Source organism: Onychostoma macrolepis, chromosome 07, assembly GCF_012432095.1.
Source record: "Onychostoma macrolepis isolate SWU-2019 chromosome 07, ASM1243209v1, whole genome shotgun sequence".
In the NCBI taxonomy this organism is placed as follows: Eukaryota; Metazoa; Chordata; class Actinopteri; order Cypriniformes; family Cyprinidae; genus Onychostoma; species Onychostoma macrolepis.
This window is the reverse complement of record NC_081161.1, coordinates 34241664-34269471: the sequence shown is the minus strand read 5'-3', so window position 1 is coordinate 34269471 and position 27808 is coordinate 34241664. Positions and strand designations below refer to the sequence as shown.

The window sequence follows — 27808 nt, the reverse complement described above, 5'->3', positions numbered from 1 at the left end:
TTTTTTAAATGGCAGCAGTTTATGTATGTGAATGTAGTAATCCTGATATTATCCAGTCAGTCAAAACTCGTCTGCAAGGACTAGGTAGCATTGCAGTAGTGTAATCTTTTGAGATGCTTCGATATAAACAATCCATCGTCAAGTCATCTGTAAAGATGGCTCGCAAACGACAGATTATAGTAATTCCTGAATTTATAAATCATATGCAAATGCTTCTTTAAGATGCCATCATCTTGTCGCTTCAGCTGCTCTGTTATATTGATGTTGCATCTGGAGTGGAACATGGCTCTCAGTGTTTCAGTTCTGAATAGATTACAAGATCATAAATGGTAAATATGTAATGAGACCACTGCTGTGATCATCACTTAAGGAAATAAAAACTTCTTTTAGATGTGGTTTCTATAAACACATCCTTTCCCACATTTGTTTTGAGTTGGTTTCAGGTTTATCCATGTTTTATATACACAAACAAAAGCCAGTATTGACAAAGAGAAGAATAGGAAAGTGCAGGTGAAAGAGCAAGTCATAAAGTATGGGTGCCATCTTAGTGTTTTTTCATCGTCAGGCTCAAATTGTTGATTCTCTAAGATGAGAAATAAAAAACATTTCTACATTATTTTAAGTCACCACAAGATATTGAACTGCATCCACATGTTCTCAGCCTCTGTGAGGGGATTAGGTCTGGTTAAATCTCAAGGGGTGGACGGCATGACGTTAGGCTCACTGTCACTGCTCACTGATAAATTACTAGACAGAAGCAGCATGTAATCAGCTCTGTGGAAATGGCTCCCATTCAGGCCCTGAAGCCTTATATGGCTGCAGGGAGGACCCACGATACAGCGATCCGACCACATTAGAGTGTCTTGCTGTGTCTTCTCATATATGTTGTAATTCATTTATACAGTGGAATGAGCAAATTAATTAGGCTAGAAGTCAATTGATTTAACAGTTTACAGCAGCTTTTGAGCAGTTTTTTCATTTATGTATGTGATGAATTCATTTGAATGCTTGCCTGCAGTTTACCACTCACCAACCAATGAATTTTGAAAGCTCTTCAAGGGATAGTTCACCCAGAAATGAAAATTTTATGTTTATCTGCTTACCCCAAGGGCATCCAAGATGTAGGTGACTTTGTTTCTTCAGTAGAACACAAACAAAGATTTTTAACTCAAACCGTTGCAGTCTATGTCTAAACATAGATTCACTTGCTGACTGGATTTGTTTCAGCAAAAGTGGACCATACTGTTATTCACGTTATGCAAAGCTGCCTTTAAACACCAATCTTCAAACCTCATGATCAAGTCACAAAAAGCTTGAATGTAAAAGTGTAAATTCAATTGCATGCGTAATAAATCAGTCAAGTGGGTGTCAACAACATACCTGCCCATGCCACAACCTGTGTTTAGACATTTTGTTTTAGTGAAGTAGTAGTTCATTTAGGGCTGCACAATTAATCGAATTTCGCTAATTTCGCGATTACAATTATGGATGCCACGATTACAAAAATAAATAATTACACACTGGATAAAAGACATTTTGTCTAACTGATAGTCGTTGTCACTCTGTTGCGCATGATAGATATGTTAAATGCCAAACTTGTCAAAAGCGGAACAAAATAGCGGTACTCATTTGAACTGCGCGCCACACAGACCTTTTATCCGCTCGCCACAAAAGAAAACAGCGCAGCGCGAGCTTGGAGCGGATGCGTTTATTACAGTGACCAGTCGCGATCACGCACTAAACAACGCTGTGAAATCCAGTACAAAGCACTCGAGCTCAGGGCAGAGTTCTCCAGTACAAATCACATCTCTTTAATTTAAACTAGTTTAAAGCCAAATAAATCGGAGCGGTTATTCTCATCAACACTGATGCAGAAAGCAGCAGAAACAGTGCAACAACGATCCAGTTAGACATTTCTATCCACAAATCACCCACATTTACCATAGTTTTACTGTAGTAACACTAACAGTAACAATACGGTGGCAGAAAAGTAGGATATTCATATTGATTATTAATATACTAAATATGTTAAAGGAGTAATGGAATATAATTCCATTATTTTGTTAATTATTCTATCAGTTGATGTGGATTTGTAATTGACTGAATGTCTTTAGGCTATTGTTTTTCAGTGCAAACACCATGGAAACCATATAGTTAGGCTACTTTTTTACCATGGTAATGAGGTGCTGTACTTTTGGTTATGACCTACAAATGTATAAAAGATGAGGCTGTTACAGTTTTCACAATGGTACTGTTTTTGTTAATAAAAATAAATGTACATCTGCATCCCAACTCAAGCTCCTGCTACTCTGAACTCAAGTTCCTGTTCTAATGTGCATTTCTAAGAGACAAAACTTGTAATATTGTTATTACATGTTCATTACATTACCAAATCAGATGCTGGTGCCACTGCTCTCGAATGTTAATCTAGAGTCCTGATCATATAAATTGTACTGTAAAATGTTAATGTAATTTGAAATTTCGTCTGTTTAATTGTAAATGAAATGTATAGCTTTAGTAAATCATTTTTCTTTTTTTTAAATTTTAGTTTTAGTATAACATTATTATACCATGCATAATTTTACCTATTTTTGTTTAAAGAAGAAACCAAACCAATGTATAGTTGACATTTGAGGCTCAGTGCTATAGAAAAGCTATAAAAGTTCAGGAAGAGTGTTTTCAGCCTTTTTATATATATATATTTTATATAAAAATATGGCATGCAGCTTCAAACAATGGCATAAATATGTTCAAAATAATCGTTATTAATAATTGCAATTACAATTTCAAGGGAATGATCGACAATTATGATTTTTGTCATAATCGTGCAGCCCTAAGTTCATTTGTACATTATGTGGTAGTTTTATTTAGTACAGTATTTGTTTTATTGCTGTAATAATAGAAGGTTACAAAACTATCAGCAAGTTATTTGTAAATAGTTTTTCCCCCACTGCCTTAATCGTTGGGTAGGCATCATTAGGTTGACCTCTGGTACTTGTATTGGCATAGGATACTGTAATACTGCATTCAAATAAACCAACTTTTATGTAAAACATTTTAATTGCACTTATTTTGTTGGTTGTTTCTTATGCTGTTGTTCTTAATTCTAATTTAAAAGTTGCATTGTACTTTCTTAGTATTTATTCTTTCATAGTCACAGTATTAAATGTTTGTCTATTCATTTGGCAGTTGTCTAAAATATAGGATAGGGAAGGCAGTAGAAATACTGTAGGAAATATTCAAAGCCTCCTCCTCTGAGATTAACTTTTGCATTGACACATCTGTGAAACTGCCACACCCAAACAAATGAAATAATCCTAAAAAAACAAGAGACCAGATTTACCTTTCAGAGGGAGGGAGTTTGAATCCTGTCAGAAAGTGCAAAGTTTGGATGTGTTTGGGAACATGAGGTTGGGTGGCTGAAGATTGAGCTTAATATCAGACTGTGAACACAGCGTACTATAAACCCTGTTTAGCTCCCTGACCTTCAGCAGCTTGAACAGGGCTCACATTTACACACGGCTTTGCATTTTTTATGACGGTGAGCATGGAGTCACCGTGTTGAGATCAAGTCCAGAGTCCAAAGCGCTGTGTGTGTGTGTGTAAACAGGCATTTCCAGTTGCACTGGGTGTGAAGTTAACTGAAGGGAGTGCCGAGGCCTTCTCTCTGATTTCAGGCGCTTGACGTCATGTAGGGGTGTGTGTGAGAGAAAAGACATTCAATGCTTGTTTTTGTGAACTGATTTTTTGTTTGTACCGCATTGGGCATTGGCTGCCCACTACTCCGGGTGTGTGTTCACGGTGTGTTTGTGTTCACTGCTGTGTGTGTGCACCTTTTTTAGTCTTCTTTATTAGTGCTTTCGTTTTGTATGGTGAATCCATGCGTGATGGTTTTATACCTTTATGATGTTAAATGTTTAAGGCACCTCACTATCCAGTCTTTGTAATCACAGTCCCATTCTAAAATGGTTCTTGATCTGCATTTTTTTTCTTTTTAATTAATAAGTTTCCCGACTTTGAATTTCACAATTATTTGTGTATTCATATTAAATTGACTTGTATAATCATATTAACTAAAATATTCCCTTCTGGGGGGGGAAGTCGTGGCCTAATGGTTAGAGAGTCGGACTCGTAACCTAAAGGTTGCGAGTTCAAGTCTCAGGTCCGGCAGGAATTGTCGGAGTGAATAACCAGTGCACTATCCACCCTCAATACCACGACTGAGGTGAGACCCTTGAGCAAGGCATCCCAACTGCTCCCTGGGTGTGTGTGTGTGTGTTCACTGCTGTGTGTGTGCTCTTTGGATTAAATGGGCCACATGTCATGTCACGTCATATTTACAAATGAATAATAAACAATTGTAACTAACTAAGTATAGCTTAAAAGCATACAAGGAAATGTAAAGTAATAAAAGGGAACAAAGAAACACATTACAAGCAATAAGCAAATAGTGCTTTCAGAATCGATTCAGAATAATTTCTCCTACCCCTAGTTTTTATAGATGTATTTTTTCTCAGCTGCCTACAGGTTTCCATTTGGTATCATGTTCTCATTTCCCTCTCATTCTTTCTCTTTGCATGTTTTTAAAGCTCAGCTCAGCTCAGGTAAACGGTCACTAGAGGTGTATTTGTTTGATATCTTCACTCCATGTGGGCAGAAGGGCGTAAACCACACCCTGCAGTGCACCGGAAAGAACCGGCCACCCTGTGGAGCTTTACATCCCAGAGGAATTGTTGCTCATTGAGGGAGAGGATTCAGGATATCAGGATTATTTATTCACTGTTGACAGTTTCCTGACATAGGACGAGCTGGAGAAGCGAGGGGAGAGGTGTGATGAAGAAGAGGCAGAGTGAGAGAGACACTCCATCTGCTCTCTATTTGTGCCCTTGGCTGCCTCCAGACTCTAGTTTTAAATAGAGGCAGGGATTTACAGCTCCATGCATTACCTGCAGGCCCTGTCCGCCATTCATCCATCCGTCAGTTCATCTGTGCTTCTCTTCTTTTGTATGTTTGTATCTGACTCGTTTGATGTAAGAAACACCCGAACATGGTGATGTTAATGAAACATTTCTGCATCTGTCTGTCTTTCCATCCATCTTTCTGTTCATCCAACTTTTTTCCTTCTTATTTACTAAGTCATTCTTTGCTTCCTTAATTTCCTTTTTCCTTCCACCAATCACTTGTTTCCTTCCTTTCTTTCCTTTCCTTTCTTCTTGCTGAAAAACAGGTCAAAGCAGTTTTATATTACATAATTGTTGCCTTCTGCAAGCATAACCAAACATACAGCATGACTAGTGTAGCATGATTCACATATGAATAACTCTTATGAATCGGTTCATTTATTGAATCACAAGTTAAAGAGATTACATCACAGACAGCAACAGATACGCACCGTGTTTTTATTTATCATCAGTTGATCTCAAGATCAAAGACTGCAACAATGAGAGGGCATCATCAGCACTAGTGAAAGAATTTAGCGTTCAGCACTTTTAATGAAGATGACTGTTGGACATGTGAAGATGCGATGCTGAATGGTGAGATTCATTTGCATCAATTTGTGCATGCTTGCTAAAGAGAGATGCTTATCCCTGGTGGTCTATATATATATATATATATATATATATATATATATATATGTATGTGTGTGTGGAAATGCGTGTTGCTGTGGTATAGCCGTAACTCGCTCTCATGTCTTTTATTTTTTTGCCATTTTGGGAGGAGTAAAATTTACATGTGTGGCTTTAACAGCCAGGTCCAATTACACTTACCCAGTTGCATCTGGAATGCATCTCAAACCACCTCTTGAAGTGTTTTGTGCGATCGGATTGCAGTCTCAAATGCATTTCAGAGGGCGTTTACACCTCATCTACCTTTTCATAATCTGACAGCTATCTAATGAAAGAAAACGCATGAAGAGACCAAGGGTAAATCGGCCCAAAGTCCAACCAACACGTAAGTGCCCGCCCATATTTTAGTTTTTTTCGATTATCAGTTATACTCAGATGTAACATCAGTTACATCACGATACAGAAAAAAAAAGATTTGTCACGACTTTGTTTCATTGTGACTTTAACTGTTTAGATCCATCTAGCGAATCACTGAATCAGTCAGAATAGTTGCTCAGTGTGACTTGTTATTCGTCTGGATGTTTATACTACAACGAATAGTTAAAGTTAGACATTCAAAAAAAAGACTTTTGTTTTAATAACTAGCATTTTAATGAACAAAACGACCAAAAATAGTATGGTATTGTTTAGTATGTAGTTAAAACCAATTATGGGAGTGAGGTTCACAAAAACAGAATTTTGTAGAAAACACTGGTGTGTGTGTGTGTGTGAAGAGAGAGATGGTGTATGTGTAGGTGGTGAAGTATTTATAGTTCTTCATCGTGACTGTCGCTTTCTGGGCGTGTATGACCGCATCTGTGTGTGTTGAAAAAGAGTTTCTCTTTTTCTAGGCAGAGATGGGCTTCACTCTCTGTACTTGGAATATTACGCCCAATTTCCTTTTTGCCACAGAAAGCAAGAAAGAGAAGATGAAGAAAAGTAAGAAGGGGGAATTGGAAAGAGAGAGATACAAAAAAGGGAGGAAAGGGAGCTGTCCTTTAGAAAGGTAAAGAAAAGAGAAGATAGGCATGAGGACGAACAACAGATCTCCATGGCAACGCTGCTATCACGACCCAGCAACTGACTGCTTCTTTAAAGACATGCTGGATTGCGTGCAAGTGCATGTGTGTTTTGCAACAGAACAAGAGAGCATGCTTTACAGCATTTGTGTTTATAGGGTTTCTGGTGCCTCTGGTTCACTCATCCATCTTTCTTTTAAAGAGACTGTTGAGAGAAGTTTGAAAGATCAGTGATGAAACTCATAACCAGGTCAATAAACATCAGGTCTGGTCACAGAATTCTGTGGCGTGTAGCTATATGAAGCACTTAGAGCAGCTTTTGGGTCTGATCAGTGTCAGCTAAACCCGGGATCTCAGAGCTGCCGGAGAAGGTGGTATTTAAGGTTCAACGCTGAAGTGCGCAGGACTCCCAGTAAACCTAAAAAAGATTCCGGCACAGACAGCATGTTGTCAGGGAGAACATTATCCTATCCTCACTGCTGTCTGTGGAGGGTGTAATTACAAGGAGAGATAGATGATGATATGGAGCGAGGGAAAGACCCAGAAAAAGAGCAAAAAAAGGGAATTTTATTTAACCCAGACTGACCTTCGTCCTAGATGATTCTTTAATAGTAAGGTAGATGCCAAAGGATATAGTTCTAGATACAAAAAATGAGCCCTTTTGAGACTCTCTGGTTCTGTTTTAAATCCTCGTGGGCTGTCTGCTGTCTACGTAAGCAGTTACTTTCGAAAGAGATGGTTGATTCTGACAGCACTTTAAAGCAACAAGAAGTTGTTCCTTTTCATTAAGAGTTGGTGATTTTGTGGATAGAATAATAAAGAATAAATGGATAGTTCACTCAAAAGTGAGAATTCTGTCATTATTTACTCACCCTCATGTAAACCTGTGTGACTGACTTTGTTCTGTAGAAGGCAAAAGAAGATATTCAAATAAAATTGCCATTGTATGGCCAAAAATCACTGAAGTATTTTTGTAAATAACTTCTTTGGTGTTCCAAAGAAAAAATAAAGGCATAAAAGTTTGTACTGATGAGTAAATGATGTCTGTCCCTTTAAGGAATCGTTTTAACTGAAATGGAACCTGGAAGTGGCTGATTTGAAACGCTATATGTCCAGTCCAGCAACTCAATTAAGGGTCACTCATGCATGCAACACAAGTTGCTCATGTGACACTCACAAAAACCTTGACTAACAATTACATTCGACTACAGTAGAGATTGATGATAGTATTTTGGTAAGCTAAATGCTAATTAAAAAAGATTTGTTTTTAAATAGATTTAACTACTTTTCTCTACTGCTTTAAATTGTAAAATAATACTTCCTTATAATCTTGTTTTTCTGTATGTTTGCATGTGTGGCGGGGCAGATCTCATGTGAAGTTCTGCTTGATAAGGAAGAAAGATTAGCCAGAAAGGAGAGTGCCATTGTAAAAGTGCATTGTGACATCGTAGCAGAGTGTTTCATTGCTGTTTATGAGTGATGTATTGATATCAGTTCTGCTTTGTGTGTATCAGCACTCTCATGACTATGCATACACACAAGCTACACCAAGGTCTAAAATCCCCAGAGTCCCCAGCCATACCTGCACACATGCCCTCTAATACCTTAAGTCCTTGCCCCTCTGTTCCTGTCAGCACACTGTCAATCTCCAGCTTTCCATGCCCTGACATTTGCAACTGCTCTTGGCTCAGCTTACCTATAAACACACATTCAGACAGACAGTGTGGGTTTGCTGTATTGTTTCAGCCAGCTTTTCTCATGCCTTTCTCGTGAGCTGCCCCTCTTTCAAAATTGGCATCATGTGAAACGGGTAAAGAAATAAAGAGTGTCTTCATTTAAATACATACCTCTGAGTGTGCACCATTTAGTGGACTGACGTCAAGCATTACATTTATGGCTTTGAACTTTGATCGGTTGGTCTTTGAAGACGGAGCTGTCATGAAGTACAGCGCCCGGATATGTGAACTGTGGTTTGCACGCACACACAACACACACACACACACACAGCACCACAGGGCTCATGGAGTTGGCTGGGTCCCTCTTGATGATTGAACTTTCTCTTTAATGAGCTCTGCTTAGCTTGAGTACAAAATGGAGAAACTTCTGTAAAGTTAGAGATTAAAATGATAAATGCTGTGCGATGCAGATGCTACTTGTGTAAATGTTAACACGCTTATGTTTATGACGGAATGAAAGCGTAGAGAAGCACATAGCATGATTTGTATGTTTGCAAGTTTAGCAGATGGACCCGTCTGATTTAATCTAATCCAATCTAATCTGATCTGATCTGTATGTTTCTCCAGTGTAATGGGGTAACGTGGGAAATTGGGATTTAATCTTGATTTGGACGGGAGAGTTGAGAAGATTTGGTGGGGTTAAGGGAAACTCATGAGATTATGATTTTTCATTCACTAGAATTCTTAATGTTTGCTGTGGTGATGCCTCTTCCTTTTTCTGGTCCCATCATTTTGTTCCCTTGAAAAGCATTATTGAAGGGATGGTTCACCCAAAAATGAAAGTTCTGTCATCATTTACTCACTGTCATGTCATTCCAAACCTATTTGACTTTTCTTCTTCTATGGAGAAGTCTGGTTGCACACATCTTTTGAATTGGGCTGCTTATGCATTAGGCAATGAAAGTTCAAGTCTGGTTTGACCTGACACTTCTGCCCATCATTTTCTAATGGTTAGTATGATCAATAGTAGTAATGATTAAAAAAAAGAAACTGTCTGTAAATTTGGTGCTGGGGCAGAGAATAAAAGGACATTGAGAGTATTCACCCGTGCTGAAGGAAGTCATAAATTAACATGGTGCATGTGATGCATTACATATGCATATCTTCATATCCTGAGTTTGAATGTGTATGTGTTTCTCTGAATCTTATTCCTGTTCATTTGCAAGCTTACCAGCAAATGCAGCAACTACACAACCATTTTTTTTATTCCTTTTTTTTTTTTAAATGTTCTTTAATCTCTCTTATGTTCTCCAAGGCTGCATTTATTTGATCAAAAATTACAATAAAAACAGATATTTTTACAATGTAATTTTTTATTTTATTATATTAAAATGTGATTTATTCTCATGATAGCAAAGCTGAATTTTCAGCAGCCATTACTACAGTCTTCATTATCACACGAACCTTCAGAAATCGTTCTAATATGCTGATTTGGTGCTCAATAAGCACAGCATTTCTTACTGTTATCAATTGTTATGATCAGAATCAGTTATGCCTGCTTTATATTTTTGTGGAAACCCATTTTTTCAGGATTCTTTGATGAATAGAAAGTTCAAAATAACAGCATTTATTTGAAATTGAAATCTTTTGCAGCATCATAAATGTCTTTACTATTATTAATTCCTTTCTTACCCAAACTTTTGAAACAGTAGTAAACTCTCCTGTACTCATATCTCCCGTAACTACAGGAAGTCTTCTTACCAACAGTCAAACGTTGTCAGATGATTGTACTTAACACACACCAAGTGCTGCTTCAAATGCTTATTTTACACTTTCTGTGCTCTAGAGCACAACATGATACATACAAGTTTTCAACTGGTTCTGTTCATACCTCACTTATCACTCAAACGCACTGATCTGGTTCTGACCCCTCAATTATCAGGTAGTCACTTCAGTCCGAGGTTGTGATCATCACTGTGTATTTGGCACGCCAAAATGACTGAGCAATATTCTATGACTGTGTGAATGTAGACATATTTTCCTCTTGTGAATCAGTTTGATATATCTATCTGCATGTGTGAGTGTGTGTGAAAGCGAGAGAGGGGGAGAATGTAGTTGAATTTGAGTGTCATCCGAGTGTGAGCATCTGAAACATTTTTCTGATCCCCTATATCCCATCTCTCTGTCAGACCCACTCTGATGCCAAAGGAGGAGGGCGTCCCAGTGTGTCACGTAGTCGGAATGTGGTGCCGACGGTGGATGAATACCCCCACATAGGAAATTACAGACTGCTGAAGACCATCGGCAAGGGCAACTTTGCCAAGGTTAAACTGGCCCGACATGTCCTCACTTCTAAAGAGGTAACTAGATCTCCTGTGTATTTACCTTTTTTAGTGGATCTAGTTAGCTGAGTCCTCACTACACTGAAAGAAAATTGGTGTGGGATTGACTTTGTTGTACATTGAAACAATTTTCACTCCAAATTACTGGTAAATTTCATTTACAATTACAGAGTAATGGCAAGTAACAAGCTAAATACTTTCATCATATTATACAGTTTTGTTTTATATTGTTTTTGACCATTTGAGATTTATACACAATGCACCCTGTTGGAAACTTTTTCCTCGTCAAAGCAGAGACCAGGAGACGTTGGGATATCTTTCATACAGAAGTTACTCTTTATTGAGAGTAACTTCTGTGCGTCGCTGCAGTCATCCAAGTCTAACTAAAGCAGTGATGCATTGTAGTTTATATACATTTAGGGGGCAGTGCTTAGGAATGGAAACAAAGCATGCAAATGAAGTATTCAGGTATAGCAACCTGCCCCATTTAACTACTCCTAATCCAATCAGCATAACTGCACAAAGATTGGGGCAGGGGCACCAAAAGCCATTACAAACAAAAGGTGAGAGTCTCCGAGAACGGCTCATTGGACTTACAATAAGAGAACAGGAACTGGCAGGAACCTCTTGCTACAAACTTTGTTTAATAGAATCGTTCATCTGATGTCATCATCTTCACCATAAATGCTAAATACAATGTACCTAACTTTTTCAGTTTATATACTATTACATTGGAACCTAGATTTAACATTTTATAAATTTGTAATCCAACAACCCTAAATTGCATCATGTCTGACTGTGATACATGTCCAGGGCCTGTTGCATTAGCTGTATTACAAGTTAGGGATCTATGGCTACTCATAACTTTAAGTCAGTTGTATAAAAATTTAAATTAGTCTAATTTGAGAGAGTACGGTTTATCCCTCGGCTAACTGCTAGTTAGTCAGACTAGTTCTTAAGACACGGCCTTAACATAATGACTGTTTATGCAACTGGCTCCAGATATGCAGAATCTAATTTAAAATCACCTAGGTTAGTGTTGTGAGAAAATAAGATTGAATGTGATTTTTGCTTAAATTCAGACTATGGAGAAGTAATCAAATACACAAAAGGTTATTTATCTTGATTTTCTCTTGAATCCTTTTGACATGTTTCAACATTCCCAAGCGGGTTCTTCACTGATACTGTTTCCTCCTTGCTGAACAATTCAAGTAAACTTTATTTGGGTGAAAATGATGCCACAACTGTGGAACAGTCATATAAACCTTTAAAAGATTTATGATTATTTCAACAAGTAACAAAAATAAGGGAAGGCATTGTGAAAACTGATGATGATCTTCATATAACAAATAAAAGAAGCTGAAATCTGAAAGTTGATCTGTTTTAATAAAAAACAACCCCTGGGACATGCTTCTGGTGCCTGAATTTGCAGAAACATGCAACTATAGATCGAGCACAGTTAGCATTCAGAGTCATCTTTCTAGTGTAACTATGGTATTCTGGTAAATCCTTTTGAAAAAAGTAATTTTATATTTGAGAGAGGTGTTTAAAGATGTGTTTGTGTTTCTTTTGTCTCAGGTAGCAGTGAAAATCATAGACAAGACACAACTCAACTCTTCTAGTCTTCAAAAAGTGAGTCTGCAGATCTCCTCTCTATCTGTATATCTGTCTGGAGAGAGGGCACAGAAGGGGTAATTACAGGAAGAGAGGCTGAAGGATTTCCTCTGACGTGGGAATGAACGGGTTCTGCTTTACCCCCACGCACACATACATTCGCTGGTCATGTACCATTAACTTTTTGCTGTAACTACTGCAGAATCCTGGAGGATATTTAAAAAATGAGGTTAATGCATTGTTCCTGCTGCTAGTGAAAATTTAACAATGTATGTGCTGTAAAATATTAATGCACTACCATTCACAAGTAAGGGAAGGCATTGTGAAAACTGCCAATTTATTCCAATTTTATTTTTATTGGAATAAATTGATTTTTGAAAGATGCTTTTATTCAGTAAGGATGCATTAAATGGATCAGACAAAATGACAGACAAAAGACATACAAATAGATTTTTATTTCAAATGAATGCTTTTCTTCAAACTTTGTTCATCAGAGAATCCTGGAAAAAACACTTTCCATACTTCATCGAGGATAACAATCATTTTCAACTTCTAATAATAATAAAATAAAAGATTTCTTGAGTACTACAATGAACACCTTAGAATCATTCCTTATTATTAACATATTATTTTGTTGGTCTTAGATTGTCTGCCAGCCTGGCTTAAAGCTCTTTGACTAACTGCTCAGAATCCCTTTAAAACCAGCCTGACCAGACTGAGAGACCAGCAAACCAGCTTGAAATGGGATTGACCTGAGCCATTAAAGGGACAGTTGACCCAAAAATAAAAATTCTGTCATCATTTACTCATACTCAAGTGTTTTTTTATTCAGTTGAACACAAAAGATGACATTTTGAAGACTGTGGGTAACCAAACATTTGCTGGTCCCCATTGACGTCCATAGTATTTTTTTCCATACTATGGAAGTCAGTGGGGACCATTTATTTTTTTTAAGCTATCCATTCAATTTAATGCATCTGGCATTATCACAAGGATCAGGTTAATAGCACCTTGTCAATGCTTACACTCTTCTAAAATCTTCTCTCTTTATTGTGTTTTCTCAGCTCTTCCGAGAAGTGAGAATCATGAAGCTTCTGAATCACCCAAACATCGGTGAGTGATTTAGAAAGAAGCCGTCTAAATGGCCACACCACAATTAATAGAATTATTTGAATATTTCAAATCAGCGTCTGACATGAATCATCGTAATTGTCCGATCCAAGATAAGACCAATGAAATCAGCATTCCTGAGGCTTTGATGTCATAGATGTTGAAGAACTGGACTGTTTGATAAGTGCTGATATGCACTCGCTCAAGCCTACACACAAGTCAGATACTGTGTGTTTGTTTCAGTGTGTGTGTGTGTGTGTGTGTGTGTGTATGTGCCTGTGCTGTGACGGTGGTCTTGACAGAAACGCTAGCTCATTAGCGCTCAGCTTGTGCTCATAAATATCAAAGAACAGAGCAGAAATATGAAAGGAAAGACCTGCCCCCTTTGAGGATGCAGCACTGTGGATTCAGTCCTGATTCAGATTCTTTGCTTCTCTCTCTCTGTTCAATGGCCGAGTGTGTCTGTGCTTGGTATCACATCACACAATCACAGCTGATTGATCTGAAACGCTCCTTGATCTTTTCCATGACGACACACACAAAGTAGGGATTATGTATTTTATTCATTGCATTAGTGTCAAACAGTAGTGGCCTGTTTTCGTTGAATAGACTGTGATGAATAGCGTAGCTCTGAGCTTTAAAACCGACTCCTTAAGCCTGTTCATTTTTATAATTCTACTTTATTAATGCATCTCTCTTTATTAGATGCTGTTTGTTTGGATTTGGAGCATTTCCATTTTTTCCTTTAGGGGTTGTGTGTTTTTATTGTTGCTTATGAGACGTTTTTTCATGAGAAAAATTCTTGTCATTGCTGCTCAGCTAAGGAGACTCATTCTAATGCAGTTTGTAAGCGTAATCTTTAGCGCTAAACTTTGGCTATAATCTTGTCAGCTGCTCAAGATATGGTGGGTTTTGTAGCATTCATTGCAAAGCCTGAAGGGCGTCATATAGAAATAGATGTATTTATCACCATTGCTTTCCTTCATACTTCAAGCTCATACAGTGTTATCCCATGAAGTAATAATGCTGTGCTTTGTAGATGTGCTACATCAGTAATATGTTTTGCTCAACCTCAGCACTGTTAACCTCAATAGAAAACCTTCATATTAAAACTATTTCAACAGAGTCGAATGGCAAATTTTCACAATTCTCTGAAAATATACCACATTGAATTGTTCAGAATACAAACAATTAAAAAGATTCACACAGTTTCCAAATCAGATGTGACAGTTGATTTCTTTTGTATACATCGAAAGCTAAAATGCAACACAGTCACAGCCACCTATTGCTAATAGAGTGCTGCAGTGATGGCGTGTTTTTTTTTTAGGAAGTTAGCGTCACCCTGGATCCCTTGACAAAAGCCCAATATAATTTTTCCTTTGGCTTTTATATTATTGCAGGAAATGAGCACTGTGATGAAATAAGCATTATATGAATTTTCAAGCCCAAATACATAATATATTGGCAGGAGTAAAAAGCTAAATGTAGGCTATTAATGATCAACACCATGTTGGAATAGTTTGCAAAAGCAATTATAAACACAGTGAGGCTGTAAAAGTGGACTAGTGAGTAGATGAGTTTACCTGTAAAATAGATACTTGTTAGCAACTGTCCTTTTCAAGACAAGTAAAAGTTTTTAAAAAAAATCGCAAGGGGTTTTTACTAGGGGTGTCAACATTAATCAACAAATTTTAACGTGTTAATTTTTTTTTTTAACGCAAATTAATCGTTTGATAAGGTTTGAGCCCAACTTCTTGCCGTCATCACAGCGCGGAAGGTTATCTATCATTGTGTGATGAGGGTACAGCGAACCAGTGTTGCCAGGGTAACAGCACAAGTGGGCTATTTTGAAAATACAGTCGCGGGAAAAAGCCGTGGGTTGCAGTTTTTTGGGCTACTTTTATAATGTACCGCGGCCACCCAAATAGACAAATAAAAGTTAAAATAGATCTTTTTAGTAATGTGTATTATACTTAATGTATAATGTATACCTGGCAACTTAAGAACGGAGAGGCGGTTGTAACATCACAAACAACGTGAGTTTCAGCCAGAGCAGCAGAAATAAACATGACAACAGCCACTATAGATTATATAAGATAATAAACACACGATTACGATAGGATATTTGTGTGTGATTTTCTTGAGGTGAATGTGTACATCTATGCTAATTTGTGCAGCGATATAAAAGGCTATAAGTAGCATATTTTATCAACAGCAAACGACCAAATTCCACATGTGATCGCAAAAGGAAGTTATTACAAACACTCGATGGTGGTTTGAAGTGAGTTCTGAGTAAAAGTGTACTATTAATCTCATAAATTCTTATGAAGCATGATGCTAATGTTAGCTCTAATGCAGCTGCAGAACAGGTCCAATTCTTCTTCATAATGCATTTTGTCATAAAACTTCATGTAAGGTCGCAAGAATGTTTTGTTGTATTTATTTAGAATATTTGGGTAAATGTATACTGGGATTGAAGCGATGTGGCTTGGTAAACGTTTTATTGCCAGTATAAAGGCTGATAATGGCTGAATAAAAACAAAAGAATAATGATAAAAGAATAATAAGGATTATGTCTCATACCTGGCGGACGTGTGAAAGGTTCTGTTTCCTTAAACTAGTTTGTCATGCATTTCTTTTTCAACACATTTACAGGTAAATCCCAGTATTTTAAATTTGTGATTAATCATGATTAATCACAGTCCATGACTGTGATTAACACGATTAAATTTTTTAATCGATTGACAGCACTAGTTTTTACTTGTGTATTGTATGTCATAAGTAAAACGTGAAAATGTCTTTCTTGTGTTAACCACAGACCTTATTTCAGCCAATTAACCAAAAACCTATTAAAAAACTGACTTCAGGACAATGGAACCAGAAGTAAAATGTTAACTTGTTTCGGGTTTTGACCTACAAAAATGTCATCCCTGTAGAACTCCATTGATGTACGATTTTGGGCCAGTAAGATAAAAATGTGAATGATTTCATGTAGATGTGTTATTTCTTGTTAATTCTTGTTAGGGATGTGCCTAAAATTCAAATTTGGTGTGAGTAGTCTCTTACATGTTTTGATTTGTGATCCTCTCTTTTTCTCCTCCAGTGAAGTTATTTGAGGTGATCGAGACAGACAAGACGCTGTATTTAGTCATGGAATATGCCAGTGGAGGTGAGTGGGCTGAAAGACTAGAACTGCCAGCTGTCAATCATGTCAAGACCTAAAAATCAGGACACTGCATTTTAAATAATGTCATTCTCCCATCTTCCTTTCTCCTTTGCCTGATCTGTCTATTCTTTTCCTCTACTTGTACCACTTCTTCTTTACCTCTTGTCTTTCTCTGTCATTTTCTACTCTATTGCAATGTTCCCCTCTTCCATTTCCAAGGCGAGGTTTTCGATTACCTTGTTGCTCACGGGAGGATGAAAGAAAAGGAAGCGCGTGCCAAATTTAGACAGGTCAGTGCGAGTGCATATGAGCGAGTCATGCTTCAGTGTCAAAGCTCACATGTACGTACAATGAGGTCTGAGTCTGAGCCCACTAGTGAAAATGCTTCCATTTTTTCTATTATAACTTTTAATTACTGATCATATCATCAGTTTGAGTGCAATAGTTGAATTGAAAAATTAACATGAATTAACATAAAAGCTGACGAACATGTTCTGTAGGATGATGTGAGAATGATCCAAATAGAATTGTGTTTCAATGGAAGCAAGAACATCTGACATCTGTACAGAATTTTAATTGTAATATTTTACGGTAAAAAAATTTTTATTGTATATATGATCAAATAAATGGAGCCTTGTTAAGTATTTACTGTTTTAAACAATAGTTGTTTGCGACAGGTGGTGCCAAGTGGTCCTGTTTTGCTAGTACGAGCGTGTGTGTGTATGTGTGTGTGTTCTCATTAACTCTGCTGTGTGTATGTGTGTGTGTATGATGGCTTAATTACTGATAGAAGAGCTCAATTAAAGAACGACAACTCCCATGAGCAGCCAAAATGACTTTACCTACTCTCCTGATTACTCACCACACCTTCCCTCTGTATCTCTCTAGATTGTCTCAGCTGTGCAGTATTGCCATCAGAAGTGTATTGTACACCGAGATCTTAAGGTGAGAAAGTGTGTGTGTGTTTTAGGGCCCTTTGGGTCTGTTACATGTAAGCATGCCCTGAGCAGCAGGATCTGCATTCATCTGTACCTTCATCTTTCACATGCTCTTTAGTAGTTCTTCTGTGTCTGTCACCAAAGTCCATTACAGAAGTCCAGGTGAAGGAATGAGTCCTCTGTTCTCACACACACACACACACACACACACCCACACGCTATCATGAGTGTACTCTGAACTCTGGAACTGCTGACCCCAGATCTTCTCCTTGTTAAGATGAAAGGAAGTGTCTCTCTGGATGAACGTTCCCATGATGATACTCTGCCCATGTAACTGAAGTTGCTTATTGGTCCAAACCATCATCATAGTGACTCTTGAACCTTGAAGTTAGCCACTGTCTCCATGCATAACTTAATGTAATGCTCAGGACCCCCAGAAATCCTGCATAGTGTACAACTGTGTGTCTGAACCTCTTCCTTTTTCTCTATCAGCTTGTCTCTTTTTTTTTGCACACACACAAACACACACACACAGTGATGCACACTAAATAATGTCACCGCAGTGCTGGAGATTTATTGATTACAATAGAAAAGGGCAGTGTTTGCCATATTGATTTAATATGAGCACCACAAATAATAAAGCATTTACCCAGATCTGCAAATGTACTGTAATAGCGTGCATGCATGCGTGTGTGTGTGTGTGTGTGTGAGTTGACCATTAAGCCACACCTCTATTGTGGCTACAGAGGTTTCTTGCCGCTCAGGTTGGATTGCAGGATCGCATTTCTTTCAAGTTGCAGGCATGTTGATTTTATTGTATTCAGAGCCGGTTGCCCCAGCAAAGGAAATTAAAATGATTGAAATAATTTTGCCCTCAATAGTTGCAAGCAAAAACATACATATAGGTGCATCTCAATAAATTAGAATGTCGTGGAAAAGTTCATTTATTTCATTAATTCAACTCAAATTGTGAACCTCGTGTATTAAATAAATTCAATGCACACAGACTGAAGTAGTTTAAGTCTTTGGTTCTTTTAATTGTGATGATTTTGGCTCACATTTAACAAAAACCCACCAATTCACTATCTCAACAAATTAGAATATGGTGACATGCCAATCAGCTAATCAACTCAAAACACCTGCAAAGGTTTCCTGAGCCTTCAGAATGGTCTCTCAGTTTGGTTCACTAGGCTACACAATCATGGGGAAGACTGCTGATCTGACAGTTGTCCAGAAGACAATCATTGACACCCTTCACAAGGAGGGTAAGCCACAAACATTCATTGCCAAAGAAGATGGCTGTTCACAGAGTGCTGTATCCAAGCATGTTAACAGAAAGTTGAGTGGAAGGAAAAAGTGTGGAAGAAAAAGATGCACAGCCAACCGAGAGAACCGCAGCCTTATGAGGATTGTCAAGCAAAATCGATTCAAGAATTTGGATGAACTTCACAAGGAATGGACTGAGGCTGGGGTCAAGGCATCAAGAGCCACCACACACAGACGTGTCAAGGAATTTGGCTACAGTTGTCCTCTCCTGAACCACAGACAACGTCAGAGGCGTCTTACCTGGGCTAAGGAGAAGAAGAACTGGACTATTGCCCAGAGGTCCAAAGTCCTCTTTTCAGATGAGAGCAAGTTTTGTATTTCATTTGGAAACCAAGGTCCTAGAGTCTGAGGAAGGGTGGAGAAGCTCATAGCCCAAGTTGCTTGAAGTCCAGTGTTAAGTTTCCACAGTCTGTGATGATTTGGGGTGCAATGTCATCTGCTGGTGTTGGTCCATTGTGTTTTTTGAAAACCAAAGTCACTGCACCCGTTTACCAAGAAATTTTGGAGCACTTTATGCTTCCTTCTGCTGACCAGCTTTTTAAAGATGCTGATTTCATTTTCCAGCAGGATTTGGCACCTGCCCATATTGCCAAAAGCACCAAACGTTGGTTAAATGACCATGGTGTTGGTGTGCTTGACTGGCCAGCATACTCACCAGACCTGAACCCCATAGAGAATCTTTGGGGTATTGTCAAGAGGAAAATGAGAAACAAGAGACCAAAAAATGCAAATGAGCTGAAGGCCACTGTCAATGAAACCTGGGCTTCCATACCACCTCAGCAGTGCCACAAACTGATCACCTCTATGCCACGCCGAATTGACGCAGTAATTAAAGCAAAAGGAGCCCCTACCAAGTATTGCGTACATATACAGTAAATGAACATACTTTCCAGAAGGCCAACAATTCACTGAAAACTTTTTTTTGGTCTTATGAAGTATTCTAATTTGTTGAGATAGTGAATTGGTGGGTTTTTGTTAAATGTGAGCCAAAATCATCGCAATTAAAAGAACCAAAGACTTAAGATCGTTCAGTCTGTGTGCATTGAATTTATTTAATACATGAGTTTCACAATTTGAGTTGAATTACTGAAATAAATGAACTTTTCCACAACATTCTAATTTATTGAGATGCACCTGTACACTACCATTCAAATTTTTTGGGGTCAGTATATAAATATTAATTGGTTAATTCATTAAGGATGCATTAAATTGGTCAAAAGTGTCAGTAAAGACATTTATAATGTTACAGAAGATTTCAGATAAATACCATTCTTTTGAACTTTTTATTCATCAAAGAATCCTGAAAAAAAGTATTATGGTTTCAAAGCAGCGCAACCGTTTTCAACATTGATAATAATACAAATTTATCTTGAGCAAAAAATCAAATGACACTAAAGACTGGAGGAATGGCTGCTGAAAATTCAGCTTTGCCATCACAGGGATAAATTACATTCATTTATATTAAAATAGATAACATTTATTTTAAATAGTTATAATATTTCACAATATAACAGTTTTTACTGTATTTTTCATTGAATCAAAATGAATGCAGCTTTGTGTGTAAAAAATCTTATTGGCTTCAAATTTCTGAATGATGTACAGCATGACCAGTGTATTATGATTCTTGAATGAATGACACTTATGAGTCAGTTCTTTTTATTGAATTGGTCTAAATCAGTCTTGAACTCATAGGTTAGTGTCTTTTTCTTTCACTCATCTCCAAATTGAGAAGAACCAAGAACTCTTATTGTATTGACTGTGACTGATTTGTCTACATGACAGTATGTAGTTAACTTATAGGGCCCTTTTGCAAAAACAAAATGAACTCAGTGAAATGTGGTTGATTTACATCATGTTAAGCAGCCAATGGGCACACAGATGACATATTAAATACAACACAGCTAAATTCAGTCTTGCAAAGGCAATATAATATCACCTTCATTAGATATTCCCGCTGCCCATGCCTCATCCATTTCTTTGTTGCTGTGTGTTTGCATGTTGTAAAAGTTTGGCTCTGTTGGCAGAGTAATATTTAACTCTGCAAACTGAGCCCAGTTAGCACCCCGCATCTGTTGCTAGGCAACACGGCCTCTCTTCGCGGCTAAAGTTGGTGTGTAGATGTTGAGTGGCAGCACAGAGGGCAAGTCTCAACACATTCACAAACACACACACAATGAAAAGTTGGGCAAACACCCTGAAGGAAGAGAAACAGGCATTTCCGATAGAAAATTAAGCGTTGAGATCAAAAAGGGTGATGTGTGTGTTGCTGATTGTGTGAACGACGAACGCTTAACACTTCTTGTTCACTGTATCAAACTTCTTACCATCATGCCATCCTCTTTTTCTCCCTCAGGCTGAGAATCTTTTACTGGATGCTGACATGAACATAAAGATCGCTGACTTTGGTTTCAGTAACGAGTTTACGGTGGGCAATAAATTGGACACATTTTGTGGGAGCCCACCATATGCTGCCCCTGAACTCTTCCAGGGCAAAAAGTATGATGGTCCAGAGGTGGATGTGTGGAGTCTCGGGGTCATACTTTACACGCTGGTCAGTGGCTCGCTGCCTTTTGATGGACAGAACCTGAAGGTGGGAGACACTGAATATCTGTTCCTGTAATGTTCCTGTTTGTCTCTGTCCTTTTATTTATCTTCCTCATTTGTACTGTGTCATCCTCATTGTGTTTCTCTTCATCTTATGCAGGAGTTGCGAGAGCGTGTTTTAAGAGGGAAATATAGGATTCCCTTCTACATGTCCACAGACTGTGAGAACCTGCTGAAGAAGTTTCTCATCCTCAATCCTACCAAGAGGGGAAGTTTGGAGGTGCGCTTGATTTAGACATGTATACACATCTGATTGTAAACTAAAATATAGACAAAGGCCTTATATTTAAAGTAGCTTAAAGTATGAGTTTTCAGTGTCAAATATGAAGAAAAAAAAAATTACAAACAAAAACAATACATACCTATAAACTTCTATATGTTGAGCCTGAAATCTAAAAAGTTAAGTAAATTAAGTAAATTTTTGAGGGGGAAAAAAGGTAATATGAAAAGCAATTCCTGGCAAAATGTTTTATTACAACATACTATACCTATTCAGAACAGTAGATCTCAACCTTTTGACTCCAAGGCCTTCTGTAGTTCCTAATGATATTCAAAAGCCCCATGACTTTTCCAGTCACTTATGATTTGCTGGATAAGGATTTTTACAAATATTTTTTACTCACAGTTTCTACTTGATTAAATATTTTAGAGTTTGGCGTAACCAGAAAAAAGAGCTTTTTTATGAAATGTTTAAAGGGGTCATATGATGCGATTTCATGTTTTCCTTTGTATTTGGTGTGTTACAAGCTGTTTGTGCATATATAAGATCTGTAAAGTTGCAAAGATGAAACTTTATAAAAGTTAAGACCTGTACATGCCTTCCTAAAACGGCTCTTTCAAACACGCCCCCACATGTCTACGTCATGGTGTGGGAAGATTTGCATAGCACCGCCCAAACGTATACGCAAAGAAAGAAGGCGTAACTATTCTCTCTGTAGTATTGTTGTTGCCGCCGCCATGTTGTGGAGGTGCTGTGTGTTTCGTTGTGAAAGCGAAAGCACTTTGTTTGGCCTTCCAAATGAGTACACGACCAGAAATCAGTGGTTAAGTTATATTTACAACACTGTTCCAGAACAGTACAACGCAAATATTCGAGTGTGTGCAGCACATTTTACGGAGGACTGTTTCCTGAACCTGGGAGAGAGTAGCCTACAATGTGAACACTATGAATGGCTGTGAACACTATAAAGTGGAGCGATTCCTACGTCGCAAGGACAGTCTGGTGCTTCTGACTCACAGCCTGTAAGTACGTTTCGATATTTAAAGAAGTTGATACTGACCATTCAACCGCGAGTTTTGAGCAGTGTAGAATAGTGCTTGTTTGGCGTTTCTACGATCACAAATGCAGACATGGTGTTATGTTATGTTTATGCTGTGCAACGCAACACGTAAAAAGACCGCATGAGTCATAATAATCAGTAATTATGTCCCCACTGGATGCAACAAATACCTCGTTTATAATGGGTTTTATTGTTTTAATCTAGTCGCTCCGGGACACATCACAATACGGTAAGTGGTGTAATATTTCCGTCACACGCTTGAGGTATTCGGCCAATCAAAACGCACTGGATAGCTGGCCAATCAGAACACACCTCGCTTCTCAGAACGATGAGCTTTGTAAAAATTCAACACATTTCTGAAAGGCGGAGCATAGAGGAGCAACAATAATGTACAGTATGTGGAAAATAATGTGTTTTTTGAAGCTCGAACCACGTAAACACACTGCATTACACCAAATACACAAAATAATGTTCTTTTTAGCAACATCATATGACCCCTTTAAAATGTTTTCCCAAGATTGTGGGAATGCTTTGGGGTTGTGCACACTGAACATGTTTTTCCATTCCAATGCGCTACTTTTCCATTGTTTTTCTATGTAAATGTGTGCAAGATTTTGCAGTGTCTCGCACATGAGATTGAGTTAAAAGAATTTAAACTTTTACTCGCAGCACGCTCATCGGTGTTAGTTCCGAAACACTGGGGCAAACAGAAGACTCCGGAGGCAGGGCAAACATTGCAAGCTTTTGTTTACAGTAGCAAGTTGGCATGGCTACTGTTTTATTTGACAGCAGTATGGCGGAAGAGGCATTTTGCATGGCGCTTTTCTTTTTAAAACCATCCCTTAACACTGCGTTTTGCGTTTTTACATGCAACAATGCATTCTGTGTGAACAGCCTCTTAAGGGGTGAATTAAAATGAGAAATTGCTTGATTTTTAATTGTTTTATCTTATTTTAATGATTATTTTAAATATCTTAAGACCCCTTTGAAGCCTGCTGAGGTCCTCTAATGAACCCTGGTCCTGGTTGAGAGCCAGTGATTTTAAATAAATGTATTAATTAAAATTAAATTAATTTCTACTACAAGTTTTTTTTGCTGCTTTTGATTGATTGATAAAATCTGTTACATTCACATAATGCTCTATATTTTGCATTTAAGCGTGTGAATGACAAAATTATGTTTTGCTTTTAATTCAGATAAGCAGATTTTTTGGCCAAAATTTGCACTTGAATTCATAGTCTGGTTGCCTAAAAACACTTAAAGATATGGTTATGTGATCCCTCACCATTCTCTGTCTGTGTATCTGCCGTTGGCTCAGCAGCAGATCATGAAGGATCGCTGGATGAATGTAGGTCATGACGATGATGAGCTGAAGCCTTACAGTGAGCCTCAACCTGACTACAAAGACCCCAGGAGAACAGGTGTGTGTAATTCTCACACATTTGAAATAGCATAGATGTTAAGAAAACGTTCCAAGATTTGGAAGTGTTTTACAAAGGTATTGCAATGACATTGTGTATATGTTGCCCATTTAGACATAATGCTTCAGATGGGTTTCAGTCAAGAGGAAATGGAGGAATCTCTCATCAAACAAAAATACAATGAAGTTATGGCAACTTACCTGCTGCTTGACTATAGAAATTCAGAGGTACACACACGCATAAACACACACATACTTTAATCCCCACAGAGACATCTAAATGATGATACTTTTTGTTTGAAATTTCTGACTTGCAGCTTGACGAGGGTGTCAACTTGTCGCTAAAGCCACGCCCAGGAAGTGACCTCACTAACAGCAATGGCCCTTCTCCGCCTCATATGGTACAGCGCAGTGTGTCATCCACTCAGAAACCTGTCAGAAGATCAACAGATCAGGGTGAGTGGATTGGGAGCGTTTGTATGACCTTTATAATGACCTTTATAAACACACATTCACATGTATGTTTGCCCTTCATACTCTCTCTTCTTTGTCCCTCAGGCTCATACTCGAAACGGCCTCAGGGAGAAAACAAGCATGGAGTGGAGGATTCTGGGAGGAAAGGTTCAGGTAGCTCCACCAAAGTTTCACCCAGTCCAGTTATCTCCAGCGAACGCAAAAAGAGTTCCACACCCTCCACTGTAAGTGTGTGTCTGTTTGGTGATATGTTTCTTAGAGATTTTGTGTAAATAAATTACTAAACTAAAATCATTTTAAATGCTACAAGTGAAGTTATGCATTATGTACAGTATAAAAATATAATTTTTAATATATGCTTAAGATTACATTTAACACGGTTATAAAATTATTTTTAAAAAACAAACTGTGTAGTGAGTGTTAGGTGACAGCAAAGCCGAACTAAATATAAAAGTTGGATGAAAGAGAATGTACAATTAAATATCGTACCACAGGTACACACATACCAGTAGTTAGAAAAATAATACTTGTTCAACTGTATTTTGAGCTGTGGCATTCATGTGTCCTTTCCCAGTTCTGTGCCCCCTGTTGTCCTGTCACTTCCAGTCTCGACTGCCAAACAAAGTCGAAAAATGTTCAACCTATAAAACACAATTATGCAAAAAAGGGAACTATATCAATTAGAGCTTGTTTATCTAGGCAGAGTCCTTGTTGATCTTTTACAAGCTAGGGCACTCAAGCTTATCAACAGGACTAATACAGTACCAAAGTCACGTCATGTTCTTTAGTTCAGTTTCCATGTACTTGAAGAACATGTAATTACATTATGGATTGAGGAAGCTTTTGACATAATAGCAGGGTAATTTTTAAACATCTTAACTACTGCTTCTGTTCCCAGTTACACGAGGGTGCTCTGAAAAGCCTGCTGCTTTCCACACTGATATTTTTCATGCAGCAGATGGCTGGAAGGGCTTGCCCAGGGTTGAAGCGCACTCTCTGACCGAGAGATGTTTGGCACGTCCAAAGCTCATGGCTTCTGCTCTCAAGTTATTTTTGAGAAAATAGAGCTACAGAGGATGGTATTTTGAGCTTTCACATACCACATCATACTTGGAGTTTCTAGGTTTGCACATCTTTAGATAGTGTGCCTTTTCCCTTTGTTCTCAAAGTGCAAGTATTATTGTATGAATAGGCCTTGTCTGAGTACCAACCAAGTAGTAGATCTACTACAAGTTGGATGAGAGAGCAAACATTTTCACACCTTGAGCAATAGACAAAAATGTGTTTTGTTTCTAGTTTGTCATTCACTCAGAGTACATAGCAGGGCTGTCCCTTGTATGGTCCATAGCCTGATTCATTTAATCACTCCTAGGCCAGACTTGGATTACTGTTGCAGTTCCAGAACTAATACATGCAAATGTGCATTTGTCAGAAAAATCTAGTAAAGAGATTATAGAAATTTAAGCCGCAGTCTGTAACTTTTGGTTCTCTAGCGGTTAATAAACAGAACTGTGCATCTTGCTGAAGAACATTGTAGCCGGAGCTACTTCTCTCTGTTTATGTCTATGATAAATCACGCAGAAACAGGGCTACACTGCAGTGGTTCCTAGTCTAAACTAGTCCGAATATAAAAACTCATTGTAAGTGCACCATAGTAATTCAGGATAAGCCAGAAACACGGTTTGGAGAATGGATTCATGATGTACTCACTTATTATATCAATTTTCTACATTTTGAACTCGAAATGTTACGGACTGCAGCTTTAAAGAATATTATTATTAATAATATCAATAATAGTAAATGCATTTATGCCATTTCCAAGCAGCTTTAGACCTTCTGTGTGAAGACACCTAAATGGATCTTCTACTTCTCTGAAACCTTTGCAGTGTAAATTTGGCATTAGTTAACAGTAACAACACTGGTTTGCACCTGTGTGTGTTTGTGATTTCAGAATAGTATCCTGTCCACGGGCACAAGCCGCAGCAGAAATTCTCCCGTTTCTGAGAGAGCCACTCTGGGAGTGCAAAACGGCAAGGACAGGTACACCCAAAGACATGCATCTGTTGAAAGAGTGTAAATCTCAAAAAAGGCAAAGTACAGAAAAACACTTACCTTTCTCTTACTGTCACACACACGTATATGGGCACAGTTCATCCCTCCTAGATAAGATCACTAACAAAACCAGTCACCAGTTTTCTCTATTTTACATTGCACATACACACACACACACACACACACACACAGAGTCTACTTCTATCTCCTGTCTCTATGCTGTTGGCCATTACCTGCCATGGAGCCCAGATTGGCATGCTTTTGATCTCCAGAAAGGCCGAGTTGTGCCAGATTGGCATACTTCATCCTGGATTTCAGCCGGATTAGTGATGCCTAGAGAACCATCTCATTCAGACCCACACACTAATTTAAAGAGAAAAATGTCCATCACAAGAGTATTCTTTTGAAAACCTTTTAGATGCCTTAATTGGTTAAATCCCAGTCACTCATGCATGCATTAAAGCATCATCTAAACCCCATATAAACCTCCCACGATCATCGCCAACGAACACTAAGTCAGTCATCCTTCACTTCCTGTGCACCACTAACCATTCATGCATCATAACTCCTCCTTCTCCAGCATTCATATTGCTGCTTATGCTCACATTCCACACACTCCAGTGTCTTCACTCTATATCAATTATGCATAAGCATATGCATGAGATGTATTTTTAAAAATGGAGATAGAGCTTTCTGCCTACTGGAGTCTTGTTGCATGAAGATGATGTCTTCTGCGCTACCAAAGTGGTGACCATCAGATGCTTTAATTATGGTCATGAGTCAAATTAATATGCATGTACCTTGTAGTTTAAAAATTATTAATTGGTTAATCAGCTGAGACAAAACATATCTGTGGGAATTTGAACTTTGAATGTGCACTTTTGCTCTGTCAACAAGTGTCAATTCCAGTGCAGAAAGCCCTATGCCGTTAGCAATAATGAAGGCTTTTTCAGACCAAGTCTAAATATACAGGGATGATAAGATTTCAAAAAGAAACAATGCATTTCTGTAAACTCCTTTTTACCAAGCTCTGAATAACATACCACATGGATCATTTGTTGTACTTTTTTCATTATTATTATTATTAGTGTCATTATTTGTTTATGGTTCTGATGGAGAAAAGAAACTCTCAGACGAATAAGATATTAGCTTTTAGGTCATGTGTCAGGAACTGACACGGC

At 38.0% G+C, this 27808-nt stretch overlaps 1 protein-coding gene across 8 annotated transcripts in view; it reads left to right on the top strand.

Moving 5' to 3' along the window:
- The window catches only part of mark2b (MAP/microtubule affinity-regulating kinase 2b), a 50629-nt gene that overhangs the window by 4619 nt on the left and 18202 nt on the right, over positions 1-27808 (top strand). For 7 of the 8 annotated variants that reach the window (XM_058780648.1, XM_058780640.1, XM_058780645.1 and 4 more), the window contains exons 2-14: positions 10491-10661; positions 12222-12275; positions 13322-13370; positions 16471-16536; positions 16753-16823; positions 17422-17478; positions 21151-21387; positions 21502-21621; positions 24000-24102; positions 24217-24329; positions 24419-24557; positions 24660-24799; positions 26527-26615. In XM_058780648.1, coding sequence (XP_058636631.1) covers positions 10491-10661; positions 12222-12275; positions 13322-13370; positions 16471-16536; positions 16753-16823; positions 17422-17478; positions 21151-21387; positions 21502-21621; positions 24000-24102; positions 24217-24329; positions 24419-24557; positions 24660-24799; positions 26527-26615 — 1409 coding nt within the window. The remainder of the gene's footprint in view (positions 1-10490; positions 10662-12221; positions 12276-13321; positions 13371-16470; positions 16537-16752; positions 16824-17421; positions 17479-21150; positions 21388-21501; positions 21622-23999; positions 24103-24216; positions 24330-24418; positions 24558-24659; positions 24800-26526; positions 26616-27808) is intronic. The other variant, XM_058780643.1, reaches the window with a different exon arrangement.